Below are 20721 nucleotides of genomic sequence, written 5' to 3' on the forward strand. Positions count from 1 at the left end.
TCTCCTCCACATGACCTGATTACTAGTTCTGCACCTACACTGAAACATTAGAGCTCTCTTAGAGATTCTTGTCATCTTCAACATCACTCTGACAGCAGGATTTCATCTTTAACAGCCATTTGAAATGGGGAGAAAGGCTTGGCATTGATTTAGTTCTACGTTTTGGGTCTATTGATTAGAGGAATTGTCTTGGCAACTGAGAGCCCTGTCAAAAGAAGTCTGACTGGCTGGCTAGTGCTTTCACATCACACTAGGATCAGTCAATCAACAACAAGGAGAAATATGTACCCCCCAATACCAGTTCATTTGTATGTCATTGCCAGTTCCAGATTTTTGGAGAGGGTGGGGGTGGGGGTTGGACAGGATGTAATCAGCTGGCTACATCCACAAGTGGGCCTACTTCCTGGCCTTGGTTACTACTGCGCAACTGATACTCACTGGGCCTGTTCAGACAACATACTAAGCCATGGTTAGGCCACTAACCCCTTTGTAGCAAATGGTTAGTGAGTTCGTTTAAACTGTGGTTATGTAGCCTCCATGGTTAGGAATGTTTCACATGACACAATACATTGTGATTCACGTGACATGCTAAGCCATAATGTTTAGCTCAACATAAGCACCATGGCTTAGTGTAATGTCTGAACAGGATCACTGTCTCCATGGGCACAAGCTGAATCATTGCCTGGAAAGAGAAGTGAAGGCAAGTGGAGGCCACTGCTCATTCACTGTTCTCCTCACTGCTTACTCGCTAGAGATAAGTGACAGTTTTATAAGAATTGACCAAAAAATGCAAATTTATTTCTTATTCAGAGTAAAAAGAAATGTGGTGATGGTGGGGATGAAACTGACAGATTTGACCACTCAGGCCCAAGGCATAGCTCTTAAAAGCATGAGTTAAAATCCCTTTATATTCAACCAGGCAGGCTCTTTATCTTTAAACACTATATGCCAGGCCAGTTTATTATGGTCCTCTCCATGCTGGGAATAGTTGTACCTAATAAATTTTGCCAGTACAGAAAGGTATGTTCATTTTTTTCCCAGTTCATTTTTATAAGGCTTTACACATTTCCTCATATTCGGGAGGGAAATAACTTGAGATTTTAAATATTTCAATGCAGGAGAAAGCAAAACTGATAAACCTGTCCATCTTTACTGCTGATGTATTTGGAGAGGGCAGGTAAATCAGAAGGAACTACAAGGAGAAGCAAGGTCTGGGAGCTTTGAGGTTCAGCAGTAGGCCCACTAATGGCTCCTAGGCTTAAACAAATTATCAGTAATGCCAGCCTGAGAACCAGTGTGGTGTAGTGGCTAGAGAGTTGGACTGGAACTTGGGAGATCTGGGTTCTAGTCCCTACTCAGCCACGGAACTCACTGGGTGACTGTGGGCCAGTCACAGACTGTCAGCCCAACCTATCTCACATGGTTGTTTTGGGGATAAAATGGAGAAGAGGAGGATTATGTACACCACCTTGGGTTTCTTAAATGAAAAAGGTGGGATATAAATGCAATAAAATAAATAAATAAATAAATAAATAAATAAATAAATCCTCTGGCATTCCCCTTTCTTTATTTTCTTTTGCTTTATTATATAAACTGTAACTTAGCTGTTACTGTTCTACCCTGTTCTGTTGTTGATGTTGTTGTGAATGTTGCATTTTACTGTGGCCATAGCTAGACCTAAGGTTTATCCCTGGATCGTCCAGGGGTCAAACCTGTTCATCTAGGTGACACACAGGGGATCCAGTGCTGTTATAAGGGCAAACCCTGGATGATCCCAGGATAAACCTTAGGTCTAGCTGTGGCCTGTGTTTTGCAGTTTCTCTCCTGCTTTGGGATTATTTTATCATGGAAATGGGAATGTCATTTCTTAAATAAGTTAATAATATAAAAATAAAATGTCCTCTCCCCCCGCCCTCCTAAGCTTCAGTCCTTCTCACTGGGTTCTAAAAGATCATGCTTGGTGCTTCCCCAGAGGCTCAGCTTTTTCAAGAAAGTGGGCATACTGTAGATAGTACTTTCCTACACAGTGACGGAAAGAGATTGCAGCTCATTATGATCCCCCGGGTCAAACACACACAGGAGAGCTTTTGCCGTTTAAGGGCAAATATAGCCACTAATCATCCCACCTATTTTTATTTTAAAAAAAAGACCTATTAAATTATGAAATTAGAATTAGCAATGTGTTCTTAAACTACTTTCTTGATTGAGGACATTTGCCTCATTAATCCTGAACAACCTGTGAGCACCATTAAAGTCTAATAGAATAATGAGCAAGATTACAGAAAGTGCATGTGGTCACACACATGCTGAGAGCTTCAGAAAGGCAAGTTGGTATTCGCTGGTCTCTCTCGCAATGTTTGAAGGAGGATGGAACCTTCCTGTAAAACATTCCCTGTGCGGTGATGAAGACTTGCAGACAAATAACCTATACAGTATTTCTTCGATTGTAAGACGCCATCGATTGTAAGACGCACACTAATTTCAGTATCACCAACAGAGAAAAAACCCTAAGACACGCCTGCGATTCTAAGACACACCCCATTTTTAAAGATGTTTATATGGGGGGGAAAGTGTGTCTCAGAATTGAAGAAATATAGTAATTCTGAACACAAAAAAGACAGGGATGTTTTTTTCTTCAATGCACCCATATTAGCAAGGCAAGGTGATTATCTAAAAGTGGACATCAATAACAGGTGTTTATTACCTCCAGTATAAGATGTAGTATTTCTCCAAATACCAGTTGGTGGAAAATAGGATCAGGAGAATGCTATTGCACTCATGTTCTGCTTTGGAATTTCCTATAGGCATCTGGTTAGTTATAGGTTCCTATAAGCATTTAGAACAAAATTCTGGACTAGATGAGGAATGGATGGATCTTTCACTTTCACATTCTCTCAAACTCATTAACAATCAATAAATCTAAAGTTCTTTTCATCTTAAGCATGAAGAAATTTGCCAATTTTGTTAATGCTTATCAAAAATGAAATGAAACTAAATTCTCACATATCTGCACTGACAAAACCCAATAGGTAAAGCTGTTGCCAGCATGGAGAGAACCATGTTGTTCATGCCTTCCATATCACTGTTAAAGATGTGTGTCCTGTTGGGGGAATAAAGAGAGAGATGGCAACCACAAACATGGTTCAAACCCAGACGTTTTAGAGCTAAGCACTCAAAACCATGGACATGGATGGATTATCAGTTTCCCTCATTCAGACTTTTTTTTTAAATCTCAAGTTCTTTCCATCATAAATATGGAGAGCTTTGCAAATGTTGGCACATTCTTATCAAAACTGAACTTAAACAAAAGCCTCACCCATCTCTACACTAAATAAGCTGATGATCTGAACCAGTAGGATTTTCTTATGTTTATAACAATAATAACTACAACTTCCCATCTTTCCATCATAATGCCCAGAACAGCTTATCTATATCCAAGTTTTAAAACAATCAACGCAAAACAACAACAACAACATCAATAACAACATTAAAACAAAGTAAGAGAAGCAGATTTTAAATAATAATAATAATAATAATAATAATAATAATAATAATAATAATAATAATATATGTTCATTTGCCTCAATAAATAAGTGAAGAGTGTCAAGACTAAGAAGATGGAGATTTTTTTTTAATGAAGTAAAATCACCTCCTAAACTATTATGCCTCCAGTTGTGCTACAGCACAGATAGATTCACATTGCACATTTCTTGACAGACACCGCAAAGGTATAGTTAACTTCATGAAATTCCTTCCTCAGCAAAAGATTACATCTTTCTAATATAGAATTTTTCTGACAGTCTTTTATATGCAGCCTAATTTCTAACGTGACTGTTCATTAAGCCACAATCGGCTTTGGCACAATATTGTACATTCCTGCCATACAAACACAATTAATCATGATTAATACCACAATGACTCTTCAAAAGCAGTTATGATTATGTTCCATTTATAATAAAGTGTTGCCATTATGTTCTACAGCATATGATAGCCCAGCTGATAACTAAAATGTATATAATAAAAGGGGTTGATGAATAGGTTATGATTTACAACAGCTTCGCTTTCGTTCCCTCCGTGTATAATGAGGTATATTATAAAGGCTTACTTAAGACTGTTAGCACATTCAGATATCCATTTGTGAGCATGATTTTTTTTTATTTGTTAAGCTTGAATTTAGTCTGCTGAGCAGTTTCTCCTGAACAAATCAAAACAGAATGTGGGGTTTTCTGCTCTGTCAATGGTACACGTTGTTGGCTCACTCTCAGCAATGTAACTGGTCCCAGTGTCTCTGTTTTAAAAGGAGTTAAAGTATTTGGGTCGTAAGAATTTGGAGGAGTAAAGGCAAAGATGAAACAGGGAATTCTTCTCTTTGGGCCCACACCTTTAAAAATCCTTCTTTGGGAGGATGATCCTAGAATTGACCAAGATGGTGGATGGGAAGTACAAAATTATTTGTATCATTTTTGCATTCAGTCTAAAGGGCTCCCATAGTAGTCTCTATACAATTGAAATATGGGTATGGATATGTACGTATCTATCTCTATATCATCTATGGCCTTAGCTAGGTTTATCCCAGGATTGTCCCAGGGTCATCCCTGTTCATGTAAATGACACACAAGATATCCCGGGAGCAGGCAGGGATGACCCCGGGACAATCCTGGGATAAACCCTAAGTCTAGCTAAGGCCACAATCTATCTATTTCTATCATTATTGAGATCCATGATAATGAACAAGCCATAGAAGAAAAGTTGAAGGCACTGGGTATGTTTAGCCTGGAGAAAAGAAGACGTCCATTCAATTTTGATAAGAATTTGTCACCATATTCAGGAGACAAAATGAACTTGAGGGTTGGTTTGTGTGTTTTAATGAATGTGGAAGTAACCAAAGCTGAGATGTGTCCATCCAGGTCCAGGACTTTGAGTAGTCAAACTATGGAATTTATTACTGGAAGATACAGTGATGGCCACCAATTTGGATGGCTTTAAAAGGGGTTTGGATAAATTCCTGGAGGAGAAGGTTATCAATGGCTACTAGTCCTGATGGCTGAGTGCAACCTCTAGTATCAGAGGCAGTAAGCCTGTATACACTAGTTGCTGGGGAACATGGGTGGGTGGGTGCTTTTGGACTCAGTCCTGCTTGTGGGTCCCTGATCAACAGGTGAATTGCCACTGTGTGGACAGGATGATGGACTAGATGGACCCTTGGTCTGATCCAGCAAGGCTCTTCTTATGTTGTTATGGTTTGCTTTTAAAAGTCTTTTACCACAGGCTGAATGTGCGTTGACATTTGGATCGCCTCACTATCCAACCTGAAAGGAAGTGCAGCATTGAAGGAGCAGGGAGCTCGCTATCATATTCAGCTAATGAGCCTAAAATACGAAAGGAAATATATAAACTTCATATATATAATACAAAGGAAGAGGCTGGCAGATGGAGAAGAAGACAAAAAAGCCCTGTGTATGAAGCTGTAGGGGGTTTGACATCAGGTGCCTGGTGAGAAGTCTAGTGAGTTCCAACAGCTGCATCATGTATGGTGCACTGAATGCATAGAGACCTGCTTAGCTTAACATAGTGAGCAGATTTTAAATAACTAAAGTAAGCCCACTTTGTATAACGGACAGCTTTTTAACGGGTTTCTCACACAAGTTAAATGGGACCAAGTAAATACATCCACAGCTGTTTGGCCCATGCAAAGTGATCTCATCCCTTGATATAAGCATGTTGCTCTTCTTTCCTATGAGAAGCAAAAGAGATGGGGGGATTTTTTTATGATGGTGAAATTTAGGAGATACTGTTTTTGCTCTTTGGTCTCACTACCATCCTGGAGAATTCTGTTCGTCCATTGGGTGACATCTTGTGTACTGTGAGATCTCCAGTACACAGCCAGCTGTGACCAAGGCCTGCTTTGATCAGCTGAAGGGACTGTGAGCTTTCTTTGCATTTCTTTCTTTCCATTTATCACCTGTATAATAGATAAACTGTTAATTTGATCGATTTGTGGCTTTGTCTCCCTTTGGCAACCCACAAATCTGGTTTGACTGGAATCTGACAGGATCAAGAAGCTCTGACAAAGGCAGAAGCCATGCAACAGAATAGCCATCAAATAAATGAGTTTGCGTAAGAACCTGTCTTTGCAAATTGCTGATCAAAAGGAAATTAAACGCTGACCAGATTAGAGGGAAACATGTTTAACTTTGGTGGGACGTATACTAAAATTGGAACAATACAGAGAAGGTTAGCATGGCTCCTACGCAAGGTTGATATACAAATTCCTGAAGCATTCCATATTTTTACCTCCTTCATTAAGTCTCCTCCTTTCTCAACTGATGCCAGCAGAAGCTATTCCAGCAGACTTTGTGGAGGGAGAAGAGAGTGGGGAAGCAGGGCCATTCCACCATTCCTGTGGAAAGAATTAATTTCCCTTCTTCCCTTCCTGTTCCCCCCCCCCCCTTGTGTGTCATCTCTCTTTAGATTGCAAGCCTGCAGGCTGGGTCTGTCTTGATTAACTGATTATATGTAAGCTGCTCTTGGAAGCCTTTTTGGCTGAGGAGGGGCATACAAATAATTCAAATAAATAAATAAACAAAACATGATGGGAAATGTAGGCCACAATGTCTGGGGGACCACAAATTGGTCACACTTGGTTTAGACTATGGGCATGGCTAGATGGGGCGATATGCCGGTGATCATCCTGGGATCATCCCTGTGCATCCACATGACACACAGGGCATCATGGGAGCAGGGAGGGACGATCCCTCCCTTGGCCCGGGATATTGCCCTACCCATTAATTCAGATTTTTCTGTGGCCTCGGGATGATCCCGAGACCGTGGAATATGTGGCCCGCCATCACTGCAAGTAACAGCGAGGAGCCAGTAACCAGCACAGGGCACGGAGTTCCTCAGGAGCTTTGTGCCCATCGGGGGTTGGGTGGGGGAGGGCGAGTTGTCGTTTTTATATAAAAAAATCTTACGTCTTGTTCGAGTGCTCGTGCACTCCTTTTCCTTTTAAAAAAAATCCAAAATGGTGGGTGCGATGTCACGCACTGCATGTAGACGAGGGGGACAATCTCACAATCATAAAATCACGAGATCATCCCTCATCTAGCCATGCCTTATAAGTAGACCAAACCTGAATATAGGCTCCCAGGAATATCCATGGATCACAGCTATTGGAGGATCTTGGTTGCGGAAAACATTGATATTAGCTATAGATGCCAACTTCCAGGGATATCCATCAGCCCCTGGCACAGTGGTTTTCAGTCTTTCTGTGCTGCTTTCTAGCTGCAAATTTAGTGTGTGCATGTTACCAATGTGCTGCCTTACGTCCTGCTCACTTTTCATTTGTTATGCTACTGTTAACCTACAGTTGGATATGTAGGAGTGCACCGAAAGCTATATTTAGTTCATCAGCACATAGGAATGCATAGTCCTCTGTCCACTGAAAGAGGCATACGTTTTAATGAATCAACATCCTAATCACTGATGTATAGGAGATTGTTCTGCTGAAGAAACAGCTAGGCTAAGTGGCAACAGTGGTAGAACATAGGCTAAATGACAACTGCAGTAGACATGGACTGAACCAGTTATGTGAATTTGCCCTCCGGTGATACAGAGCTGGATAGGTGGAGAAACCATGGCAACAGTTCCCACGAGGGTATCTCCTCTTTTTGATACCCTTTGGATAGGGGTTGCAGATAATGCATAAGGGTATTTCAGTATTCTGGAGAACTTATTAACTTTTGTGCTGGGTTCAGTCAGTTCTTGGAATAATTGCATGGAGGGAAAGCGTTGTAAAAATCCAGTGCAGTAAAGACAATGCATCTGTAGTTCGTTGAATCACCTGTTCATTGTATGAACAGTGCCCATTACAAATCTGGAGAACTGAGATCAGAAATGAGTGTACCATTTGTGATCTGTCAATAAAAGGATTTTTATTCATAAATAGCTGATCTGCAGTAATTCTGTACATTTTCAAAGGCTTCTGGAGCCATACCATTTTATGCAAACTCTACATAAAACATCCAAATTCTCTATAATTTCCTTTTTCTCCATATAAGATAGCATGTTTGGCATCACTATATATATGTGTGTGTGTATATATATTTATATACACACATACATATATAGATACATATACATAGATACATATATGATGTATATTACCTATTTATACAATATGTACATGTTCTGAAAAAAGAAGCTCCTGCCACTTTTCCAAAGAGTGTTTACTGTACAACATTCAGAATTTACATTGATAATACAAGGCACAGAAAGTGTGGTATGAAGCCAAGGCCATATGCTTTGCTTATCTTTTGGAGACATCCAACTCCTGCATGTTCGTTTTCTTGAAGGGAAACAAAAATCACACACTGCCAAACTTTGTCAAAATTTGAGAAATTAATTTTCTGAAGTTGAAGGACTCTTTCACCCCCCGTGTTTTGTTTTGTTTTTTGGTTCCAAAAGTCAAATACATTTGAAGGATGCTAAAAATGAAAAAGAATGAATGAATGAATGAATGAATGAAAGAAAGAAAGCAGCAACATTATCTATCAACAGGATATGGGGATGGGGCAGTCAGAATATTATTTAGATTTTGTTTGGAAGGAAATTTGAATTACGGTAATTATCCTCCCCATGCAAATGTATTTCAGGGAGAGAGAGATGGTGGATAGGACTCCAAATGTATTTACATCAGTGGTGCCTTGCTGGCATTCTTGGGCAAAAATGTCTTTCTTAGTATTACTTGGTTCTGCGAGCTTCATTTAGATGAAGAAAGCATTGGTGCTCCTAATCTTCATCTCCTTCAGGCCCAGTACTAAAATCCAACAAAAATGGGATGGAAGGAATTAGAGAGCTTCTTGCTCATGAAGCAGGGAACTGCGTAACTCTATGACTCTTAACGTATGGTGAAGTGAGGTAAAAGAAATAGCCATGCATTTGAGCCAAACATCTGAGTGACATCCCAGACTTAATTATGATTATTATTGAAGGGGATAATCTGTGCACAGAATGGGTGAATCAAGAGAGGGAGTAAATTGCAGCCTCTGAATCTTAAAAGAGTTCAACAGTCACCTTGAATAGCTGCTAAGCAAAACGTTCCCATGTTTGGTTCACACATTTTACCTTACAAAACACGCATTTGAAGAAGTAATTTCACTGATGGTCTCTGTGTGAACCCCATTTTGTTGTTCTTCTTTAGTCTATGGCCCTACTCACACATAATAATAAGTCACCTGATTAGCATTGGGAAACAAACCACGGTGGTCTGACGTGTTGTATGTGGGGAGAAAAACCTGACAACAACAGCTAATTAATCACCCCCAGGTAACCACCATCCCTGCCGTGGGATTAAGTATGTCATCTGTTGGGCTCCCTGTGGTTTAAAATGGCTGTTCCACATGAAAACACAGTGACCATAGAGTCGGCCAATTAGAGTGTCCACCACTTCTGGGGATGCTCTGGGCATTGCAGCCAGACGCTTTGGTCCCTGTCACATAGTGATGGATGGAGCAGCCAATGTGCACATTTTCCCAGCACAAAGGCCGCTAGGATAAATGGTGATGGGAGTCCAGGGGACTAACCACAACATGGGGAGGGGTAAATAAACCACATTGTGCCACACAGTTCCCAGTCGTGTGATGAGTTTTAAACTGTTGGGTGTTTTACTGTGGTTTTAATTTTTGTGAACCGCCCAGAGAGCTTCGGCTATTGGGCGGTATAAAAATGTAATAAATAAATAAATAAATAAATAAATAAATTTATTTATTACATTTTTATACTGCCCAATAGCCGAAGCTCTCTGGGCGGTTCACAAAAAGTTCCACTAACCACTCTTCTCCTAGTCATGCCTTAATAGGCCCTATTTCTTCTTCTTCTGGCAGCTGAGTATAAAAAAGTCAATTTATGCCATTCCATGCTTATGGAGATTTGGAACATAAGAAGCGCCATGCTGGATCAGGCCAAGGGTCCATCCAGCCCAGCACTCTGTTCACACAGTGGCCAAGCAGCCATCGGCCAGGGATGAACAAGCAAGACACCGTGCAACAGCACCCTCCTACCCATGGTGCACACAGGCTTATTTCCTTGAATACTGGAGATAGCACACAACCATCAGATTTTGAAGATGTTCTGCTGTCACCTCCCTTACTATAAGAATGCCAGCATGTTACCCTGATGTAACACATTCCTTTGCCTGCTAGGCAAGAGCAGATCCATCTCCCATCATAACACATAACTGGCTTTACATGGCAACCCCAAAGGTATGTGCTGGGCTAGGAACCAGAGTGGCGAACCCATTCCTGCTGCACTAGACTATGTATGCCAGTTTCTAGGTAGGTAAGAGCATAGCCCTGATGTATCAGATCCAAGGGGCTGTCTAGTCCAGCTTTCCTCAACTTGGTGCATTCCAGATGTTTTGGACTACAACTACCATCAGTCACAGTTCAAAATATGGGGGGCACCAGATTGGAGGGGGCAGATCTATTCCAATGTCTTCTTTCCTCAAAAGTGACCAGACAAATGCTCCTAGGAAACCTTCAAAGCAAGACAAGAAGGGAACATCCTTCTCCCACTGTTGTCCACCAACAATTGGTAATTCACTGGCATATGTTCAGTTCATATTTTAATGTGTACATACCTAATTTCATACTTTTGAAGCAATACACGAATTGAAACTTCAGTTATCTTTTGAAATTTGCAGTTCTCCAATTTTTCCAATGGGGTTCTCCAATCGAAACATTTGTAAAGAAAGGCCTATATTACGGAACAGTATATTTATGGAAATACTGTTTAAAATGTATTATATTAGGAAAAGTGCTTGCAAAAATGTGTATATTAGGCAAAATCACATTAAAATGAATGAATTATTAGGAATGTGCAGAAAATATTTATCAATTTTCATGAAAATGTTTTTTTTTTAAAAGTTCACAAAGTTTGGGAAGAAATAAGCCTAAGGTTGGGGAAGGGGAGTGGGGGAGAAACTGAGAGAAATCAACATTAAGAGAATTGTCCATCTGAACACAGACATTTCATACAGTCAACAAGACTAATACCCAATGGTACATCATGGTGTGGTATACCATTTGCATCTAGACACATTTTACTTCAAAGGAGACTTGACATTATCTTCGAATGGTGGCAATAGGATCATACAAAATGTACGACTGTACTTGGTTTGCATGGACATGAAGAGTTTTCAGGCATTGTGATTAAAAATGTAAACTGGGATAGATTGTGTTTGTCAAGGGTTACGTCTCCATAGATGGGGGCCACAGCTGGACCTAAGGTTTATCCTAGGATCATCCAAGGTTTGCCCCTGCCTGAGCACTGGATCCCCTGTGTGTCACCTAGATGAATAGGTTTGACCCCTGGACGATCCAGGGATAAACCTTAGGTCTAGCTATGGCCTAAGAGAAGGCTCAAATTCTGAACCTTACCCCATCTAAACTATACAGAAACATGTGTTAAATGGTGAAGTGAAAAAGAATGGCTATATAAAATGTTCGGAAGGACAGTTTATAGGGGGATAGGGGGAAGGAAAGGCAGGAATTAAAATAATAATATCACATGAGAGGTCTATTACCAGGAGATGGATTGTTGGAAGATGGCTCATTTTTTTTAATAGTAAATTCTCACAACTGTAATCTCAGCCTCAGCATGATGGAATTGTTGTCCTGCACTTTTGTTTAGATGGCATATCATCTGTCATCATCACACTGAGTGCACAAACTAGGTAGCTTCTAAGAAGGAAACCCCACAACACTATCGTAAGCAAGTATAAAGCTTTGTTTTAGAGCACTACACTAGTCTCTAGGATCAGGCAGAGATGATTGTTCTATTTACACCACCCCTGAGTTAAAGTTTCACAAGTGATATATCATGTCTTGGTTTGCCGAGACCACAAGGCATGGATGATTTTATCTTATCAGAACACGTAGGCTCATGTACAGTTCCTTATGAAAAAGCTCTAACCCAAGTGGATCAACATGACTCAGAGATTTTGAAAAGCAGCTTTAGAAACATTTTGAAACAACACAATTCTTCCCCATTCCAACCCCCACTACCACTGAAATAAATAAATAAATAAAAATCACAAGAAACACAAAAGTTTGGACAATGCAATTATAATACATTGTCCAAACACAGAATGACATTGTCCATACACCATGTGTGGACAATGGAATTCTAATACATATGAGATATTTGGAAGAAATGTACAGATGTTTTGTTTGTTAGAAGAAGAAATGGGGGAGAACAATTAAGTTTCCCCAATATTCCCTTTCTTTTGGAGTTGATTACCATGGTCCTAAGCATGATGCTTATTCAAAAGACAAATTTTCAAAGATGATTTGGAGAATGATACAGGGAAGGTCGTATCTATACTGATAAGGAGGATCATTTTTTAGTTTAATTAATCTGGAATAAAAGTAGGGTGAATTTAGGACTGTTTGTAATCTTAATCACCCACATGTGTAGTTTTTTTAACGGTTTTTAATGCTTAATGTGTGTATGTTCTGTGTTTTAGAATTTTAAATTTTGTATACTCGTTTTTATCTCAATATAAGAATTTCTGTAAACCGCCCAGAGAGCCCTGGCTATGGGAGCAGTATATAAGTGCAATAAATAAATAAATAAATAAATAATACTACATAACTGAATGAAAGACATGTGTGTGCCTGAACTGGGTAACATTTCCACTTAAGCATATATATTTTTCTTTATTATTAGAGTGATCAAGGCAGTTGAAGGTTTAGGCAAAGACAAATGAAACAAGTGGGGCTAATTCAATTCATTTTTCATTTTTCTTTCTTTCTAATTGAATGCACGTTTGTAATGGAAATTTGGAACAAGCCACTACCCTGTTCCCCACACAGTGGGGGTAATAACAGCTTGGAGGTATGGTTGTGATTGGAGAAACAGCAGCAAGGGCAAAGCACTCTGCTTCCCCTGTTCTTGCGGACCCCACTAAGATTTGTTCAATAGACATTGGGAGATCCAATCACAATCAGGATGGTATTGCAAATCAAAGAAGGGGTGCTTGACAGCCTATGGTGAGCAGGCCACCACCAATACTATTCACACCTCTGAAGCACCTTTAACCATTGCCGTCTCCTCTTCCCTCTACCCCAAAGTAAAACGATGATACTGAGAAGAGGAAAGGTGTTATTGACACATGGAGCACATTCTTTTCCTGCTAGGGATCTGACTACAAATCCCATGATTGCATGGATTAAATGATGCCTTGTCCACCTTTTCCTGACAAGGAGGAAGCCCTGCAGCAAATGCTGTATCAGCTCCCACCATAAATCTTGGGAAGTATACTTAAATACCCAGCCTCCAGTGAAAATAAAAAATAAAAATATGGCATTCCATGCATTACTGGGAGGGCCTGCAGCCATTACCAGCCCTGCATTCCCCTTCACTAGATAAGTGGTTTTGATTTTTGCCTTGGGGAGGGGAGGGGACAATCACCCATCCTTAAATCACAAGCTATTCCATTTTCCTTTTCAGTGGTTATATCAGCAAATCCAAATTATATTCTTTATTTTATCATCAGTTGGTTCATAGTATCCTCTAAAGGATATGATGAAGTAATTTCCCCCCTCCTCTTCAGTAGAAAGCAAAAGTAAATTAATTCTGACTTAGCATCAATGGTTTGGGTAATAATAGGTATGATGAAACTGGAATAAATCTGCAACTTGCTTTCATCGGAAAATTTATACACATACACACACACACAAACACACACCTTCGTGGTGTTAAAGTAAGATGTTTACACCACCTGTTCAGTAAATGTACCAGCAGATGCAGCATTCTCCCCTAATTCAAGACATAATGGTGCTGAGAACTAATATTGTCTGGCACAACAGATAAATACTTTTAAGTGTTAGGCCTGGGAGTCGCAATGAGATTTGGGAGCTTGTCTGCTAATCTGAAATATCTATTTTGAATTGTGCTTCTGATCTAAAAGAGGAAAGAAAGTAAGTTTATATTTGCCATGGTTTGCATACTATTTTAGCAATGATCTTTTTTGCTCTGTGATTCTAGTTGTATTTTAGGATTCTCACTTGAGATTTTTTTTAAAAAAAAATCTGCTGTGAACTGTTATGCACAGAAAAGTGGATTATAAAGTTCAAAAAGAGATCAGATTTTTGATTTCAATTAACTCAACTCATATTCTTCTAAAACTGTAATCCTAAACATACTCACTGTGGATTAAGTTTTCTTGAATTAAGGCTGCAATCCTAGACACACTTACCTGGAAGCGAGTCCCATTGAACTTAGTAGGACTTATTTCTGAGCAGACATGGATAGGATTGTATTGAGATATAGATAGATAGATAGATAGATAGATAGATAGATAGATAGATAGATAGATATTTGTATGGCCAAGCTCTCTCTGTCTGTGTGTGTTCATTAAACATGCACTTGTACATTTGGCCATGAAGAAGGAAGTGGAGATTAACTATTTAGACCAATGGGCAACAGCTTATGACCCTCCATATGTTTTGGTCTACAACCCACATGATTCCTCACCATTGGCTGTGGTGGCAGAGGCTGTTAGACACTGAAGGCCAACACATATGGAAGGCCACAAGTTGCCCACTCCTGATTTCAGGCACGTCTACTCCTAAGGGTATAGATGGAGGGAGGGGGAGGATCACAGACTTACCTGCTTCTGCGATTCTCCCCCAGCATCTAGATGCATCAGTGTGACATCCCAGAAGGAAAGAGAGACATTGCAACACTCTACTTCTTCTTTTTTACAGAACAGGAGCTGTGTGTGGCCCCAATCCACCCGAAAAAAGGTTAAAAAGTGCCCACCACCACCATCCTGGGGATGGCAAAATTGCTGCCCCCAATGCATGGGCATGGAGCCACCCCTCACGGCTCTGTGCCCATTTCAGGCCTCAGGAGTAGTAATTGGCTAAAACCTGTATTGGGTTGCTTTCAATAAATTGATTGCATGGCACACCTGCTGCAGTACTCAGGATGGTCCCGGGACCGCGGGGAAAATTGGGATAACTGGGGAAGCAGTTATCACAGGAAAATAGAGGGGTTGTCCCTGCCTGCCCCTGGGATCCCCTGTGTATCATTTGGGGATGCACAGGGGATCCCGCATGGTGTAGACATGTCCTTAGGCTAAATTGAGTGCATGGCAAAGAGGATCAATATTTACTTCCAGTTTATCCCAGATCATCTAGCAGGGAGAAAAATGACTTAAAGCAATGGAGCACAGCAAGGTGGTGGGCAGGGGGGGTGGCAGGACTCACTCCCCTCCCTAGAATGCGCCTTTAATCTCAAAAAGTTAACCCCACCCAGTTTATAGCCAAATGGGCAAGCGTATGGTTAATAAATGCATACACATGTACTTCCCCTTAGTTTCCAATTCTCCTGTCTTCATACCCCCACCCTTTCCTCATTCTTCAGACTCATTCTAATACTTGAACTATAAAAGTCACACTGTTCTACCACCAAAATGATGTGTATTGCGGTTTTGCCAGACTGGAGCATCGTAAAGTTAATTTACAGATTTCAACGATGTTGTTTTTGCAGGTTTACTCATGTAGATTAAACTTGTATAAACTGAATGGAAATCAGGGCTACTTGGTAAAATTCACTTACTGGTGCAAGAAGCCTGATTTTAATCCTGCAACATTTTCATTGGTCATTATTTGATTTTGATTTTTTGTTAAGAGAAAAAAGGGTTGACATTAAAGGTAGAAAAACACTTCCATGCTTAAAAGATATATATCTCCTAGTAGCTTCTAGCTTTTCTGGTATTTCACCTATAATAAGTATTTTAAGAAGTTCTAGGGGAAGCTATAAGAACCATAAATTATTAGAACCAATATCTCCTTTAAAAGAGAGGGATTTGAGAAATTTATATGGAATCATCTCTCTTTCTCTCTCTCTGAAAGGAAGTTTTGGAACACATAACGTTTTGCAGTTTAAGAGAATTTGATGGTTGTAAAATTGGGCTAAAAGATGGTTAAATCAGAGGTGATAATTGGCAGCCTCTTTTAACAGGCTTCTTCTGTTTGCTTAATTAGTAGTCTGCATTTGGGAAAAACACATACTAGAGAGCACCTTAAACAGTCAATATCAGAGTGAATAATCCACAAATGATGGGGGAAAGCACAGTCTGCGTGTGTCTGTATATTTGTGTGTGTTGCTGTCCATGGTACCATACCTGAAGCAGGTGGTACATACATCCTCACTAGTGCTTTAGTTATTAGATAAGTTTCCATACTGGTTATTTGTGTTTCAGTATTCATTTATTTATTTTTCCTTGTATGTCCCAAGCATATTTTTGAGAATAGTGTATAGAGCTGCATCCACTACAGATTTTCTTGGCTTTGTGAAAATTGTGTAGAAACATGGATTTAAGTGAAAGGAATGTTTCCAAACATAGAATCTCTGAGGTTAAACCTGGGTCAGTTTCAGCTAAAAATGCACCATAGTGCACCATGGAAACCAGCATATTGTGCACAATTAAATTGACTATTCTCATCTAAACTGCAGAAAGCAGATTGAGCAATTTTGATTAATGATGTCTAGAAAAGTTTAGTTGTTGTTGTTGTTGTTATTATTATTATTTAAAGAGTTTAGGTCAAGATTTGAGAGAGATGGAAAGGGAGGCAGAGAATATTTTGTGCTAATTTGTTCCTGATGTTGTATCATAATCTCATACATATCTCTTTCGAAGTAAGTTAGATCAAGTTCAGTGGGATTTATTCACAGGTATATAGGATTGCAGCATAGCTTATGGGTATGGGAACCAGACTGATGGCTTGAGATTGGTCAACAATAAAACATATAGGCCTTTTTTTTTTCTTGCTGGATGATTAAGCCCACCCCATTAGAACACTTTCCCTAACCCACCTAGTTGAATTAATATATTATGTAGTGTAGTGTGACCTGATGGGGTTCTTACACCAAATCCCTCTACACCCGAATTTTGTATTTAAGAGAACATTAGAGAGATCACAGATTCCCTTTTTGATATTGTATGTTGACCCCTAGCCACTGCTTTTGGCACTGGAGGAATTAAAAAAAGATGTTTGTGAGACATTTCGGGGGGGAGGGAATGGGGTGTGTATATTCTGCTCCTGTGAATCAGGAGCACCAATGATACTTGCCCTAATCTTCTCTCTGGATTATCTGTCATAGAGCTATGGCCTATAGTAGATGGTATATTACAAACATGTATAATTTCCCTAGGAAAAGGTGCTGGTATGGTGATGTGGTCATGCCCTGAAGCATGGACTTCACCAACAGCAGACATTTGCAATTACCATCCACCATTTTGGGTTTTTTTTTTAAAAAAACAATAGCAAATAGCACCTGCCCAGGGGGATATGATAGCTACTTGGATCACAGCAGAGGACAGGGGGATGTATAAACCTCTCCTCCCCTGCTGCAGTTGGAGGAAAAGCTCCAACGCTGTTGTTTGCATGGAGAGGAATGTTGCATCTATCTTCATATTAAATGTGAAGATGCCTTTAACATCATGTCTAGTTTGGCCCATGCAATGGTAGGGACTGAGATAAGACATTTTCTAGATGGACCTTGGTGGTTAGGAGAAAGGAGGTGGGGCCACAGGAAGGGGAAGTCCTTCTGGGGATCCTGGAACCAAACCAGAAATAATCACAGCTAAATGCAGCCATTTTGTTGCTTCCACCGAAAGAATGGGTTTCTGAGGACTGAACAGATGTGACACAGGAGATCCAGAACTAGGGATAGACAAATCCCTTGATTGCTAGCACGTTGTATGTTTTTTGTTAAATACTTAACCAAAAGCTAACCAAACAAAATTCTCACCCATCTGTCCCGGCCAAATCCATGAGTTCCACCAATTCCCACCATTGCAAGGACCATGTTGCACTTTCCTGTCATGTACCTGTTACGATAAGGAGGCTAAAGATTTAGATTTTTCTTTAAAAAAAGAAAAAGGTGGGATCCCCTATTCAGCACCACAATCACGGTTTGACTTGATCTAAATATCTCTCTCATGTATTTCCCCTAAATACAGGGATGACAGAGGTGTGTGTGTGTGTGTTCTGTGTGTGTTCCCTGAGGTCTAATAGCACCTTTGGTGGGGGTGATTTTGATCAGGGAAATGGTACAGGGCAAAGAGCTGAATATCAGCAGAACCTTTTCAATAAAACCAAACCAAACAAACAAACAGAAAACCTGCAGATTCCTTAGAAGTGTTTTTAAAGTGGAAAAAATGCAGCAACTATCATAGATCTGCCATGTCACATGTGTTTCTGCAATTAGTAAGATGTTATTGCATCCAACTATTATCTTTAAATTCAACTCCATCACCTGTAGTTCCCCCCCTTAAAGCTGTGTGCAAATGGTCTCTTGCCATTCTCCCTCCTATTTGTTTAAACAGATAAATTAAAGGGACCATTACAGTGATGGCATATGGGAGGTTTACAACAGTTTTGCAAGGGTGGGGATTCACTATTAGTACTGGCAGTAGCACAACTTCTTTATTTCAATATGTTCCCCCACTCCACCCTAAACATTCCTGTAGTGGCATCCTGGCCACAATTTTGCATTCCCCATAATGCTGCAGGTGTAGCATCATTCTGGGGCATTCTTGGCACTCACCATAAAAAAAATGGTGGAGAATATTTGGAGTAAATTCTGCAAGGTGCCCTTCTTTTCTAGGGGACAGGGTCAGAAAAAGAAATATACATCTTCTGAAAAAGTTAAGCTCAGCTCTGTTTCCCCCCAACTTGGGGAGCTACCAAAGTTTATCAATACATTGTTTTCTGTCCCCCACCCACAGTGGTATCTCTGGCCCCAGTTCCCTCTTAACTGTGCGCCCCACATGGCCATATCCTCAGTGAGAGCCCAAACTAAAACACATACATCACAAAACAAATAGAGAAGAACCAAGTCAACAATCTAATGCACAGAAATGTCTAGGTTTTAGAAAATGTAAGTCATTTTCCTCTTTTCCTCTCTTGATTGTGGTAGCATTTATTCTTACACGTTTTGTGCCTTGAGTACTGTGCTTACATTCAGTACCCAAGTATCAAATTTAACCTTCCATGCAGGGAGATGATTTCCCCACCCTTCTCACAGCAACATTTGTGCAGAGAGGCATATGTTTCCTTGCGGTTGACCAGCTTCTTCTGTTCCTCCAAACGGAAACTGGTTTGATGGCATGAGGGAGTGAGCCGTTGTATGAAATACGGGAGGGATGTGTGTGGTGAAATTGTAGCACATGGTTTCCTTCCTTTTGACGGGAATTCTGTCAAGTACAAAGTCCAAGCCGGCTTTCAGTTCTTTTAAAGGAAAGTGATGACTAAAGTCCGTTTTGTCTACTGTAGCTGAAGTTGGACTCCTCGATCTGAGTTTCTGTAAGAGAGAGTTTGGGCTGTGTCCTTCCTATCTCTTCCAAAGCACAGGCTAGAGAGTCTAAGTCACCATCATGCTGATGCCTCGCTTCCCATAAGTCCAAAATGACAGCAGATGGGCTGTGCTGGGTAGCAAAGTAAGACAAATTCCTAAACAAAGAGAGAGGCAAAGGTGGTTAGTTCAAGCAAACTGATGTTTGGTTGTCAACACTAGTTATTTGTTATTATTTATTTATTAATTACATTTCTATACCGCCCAATAGCCGGAGTTCTCTGGGCGGTTCACAAAACTTAAAAACATTCAAAGTATAAAACAACAGTATAAAACCATACTATAAAATACAATATAAAAGCTCAACCAGATAAAAACAGCAGCAATGTAAAACTACAAATTTAAAACACCAAGTTAAAATTTATTTATAGACTGTTAAAATGCTGGGAGAATAAAAAGGTCTTCACCTGGCGTCTAAAAGCATATAATGTAGGTGCCAAGCGAACCTCTTAGGGAGCTCATTCCACAGCTGGGGTGCCACAGCAGAGAAGGCCCTCCTCCTGGTAACCACCTGCCTTCCTTTGCTAGACCTACCTGAAGATCTGGCACTGACGAGAGGAGAGCCCACAATGCAAATATCGTGGGATCTCACCCTAGGCTACATGCGAGGCGCAACAAGCTAAAAAAAAGCTCCGTCGTGCCCGCCATTTTTGTTTTTTTAAAAAAGAAGTAGATGCGCATGAACGCTCATGCGCTCAGGTAAGTTTTTTCTTTTTAAAAAAAAAGATTGCCCCACTCCCCCCATCCCCAATACCCCCTTGTCCCCAATCTCCCCACCCTGCCCTTGATCTCCCCCATCCCCGATCTCCCCCCTGTCCTCGATCTCCCCCCCTGCCCTTGATGGGTGTGGCTCCAGGCCCAAAGTGGTGCCTGTTATCCTGGGGTCAGGGAGGCTTGATCCCTGCCTGAGCCCGGGATCCCCTGTGCGTCATCTGGATGCACAGAGGCAATCCTGGGTATAAGCCCGGGATAACCCCTCATCTAGCAAAGTCCTATGTCAAGAGATGTAGTCTGATATTCAGGAGGATAACTGCACACCTCATAGGCAGTGTTGCTGATGATGTCCAGTGGTGGTGAAGGACTCAAAAAGGAGACCACAACCCCACTAAAAAAACAGTGCTCCATTTCAAGTTGGGTCTACAGCCATTTGGGTACCCATTTCAAATTGGGCCCACAGCCGTTTGAATCCTGATCCAGCTCAAAAGGTGTTTCGGTTCTTGTCGCTGCCAATTTCCAGTTCTCACTCCACCCCACCCCACCCCCTCCACACACAGACACACTTTGCAAGCAACC

The 20721-nt window shown here is 40.6% G+C and overlaps 1 protein-coding gene and 1 non-coding gene across 2 annotated transcripts in view; one reads left to right on the forward strand and one right to left on the reverse strand.

The window, feature by feature from the left end:
- Positions 1–6186: 6186 nt before the first annotated feature.
- On the forward strand, positions 6187–6292 carry LOC134407704 (U6 spliceosomal RNA). Its single transcript, XR_010026056.1, has one exon. It is a non-coding gene; the product is annotated as a U6 spliceosomal RNA (small nuclear RNA).
- Positions 6293–18996: 12704 nt separating this feature from the next.
- UNC5D (unc-5 netrin receptor D) overlaps positions 18997–20721 on the reverse strand; it is a gene marked incomplete at its 5' end in the record, with an annotated part of 211935 nt that continues 210210 nt past the window's right edge. Inside the window, one exon of the mRNA XM_063139491.1 lies at positions 18997–19526. Within this exon, the coding sequence (XP_062995561.1) occupies positions 19325–19526 (202 nt within the window). The remainder of the gene's footprint in view (positions 19527–20721) is intronic.

This window comes from Elgaria multicarinata, chromosome 12 (assembly GCF_023053635.1).
Source record: "Elgaria multicarinata webbii isolate HBS135686 ecotype San Diego chromosome 12, rElgMul1.1.pri, whole genome shotgun sequence".
NCBI lineage: Eukaryota > Metazoa > Chordata > Lepidosauria > Squamata > Anguidae > Elgaria > Elgaria multicarinata.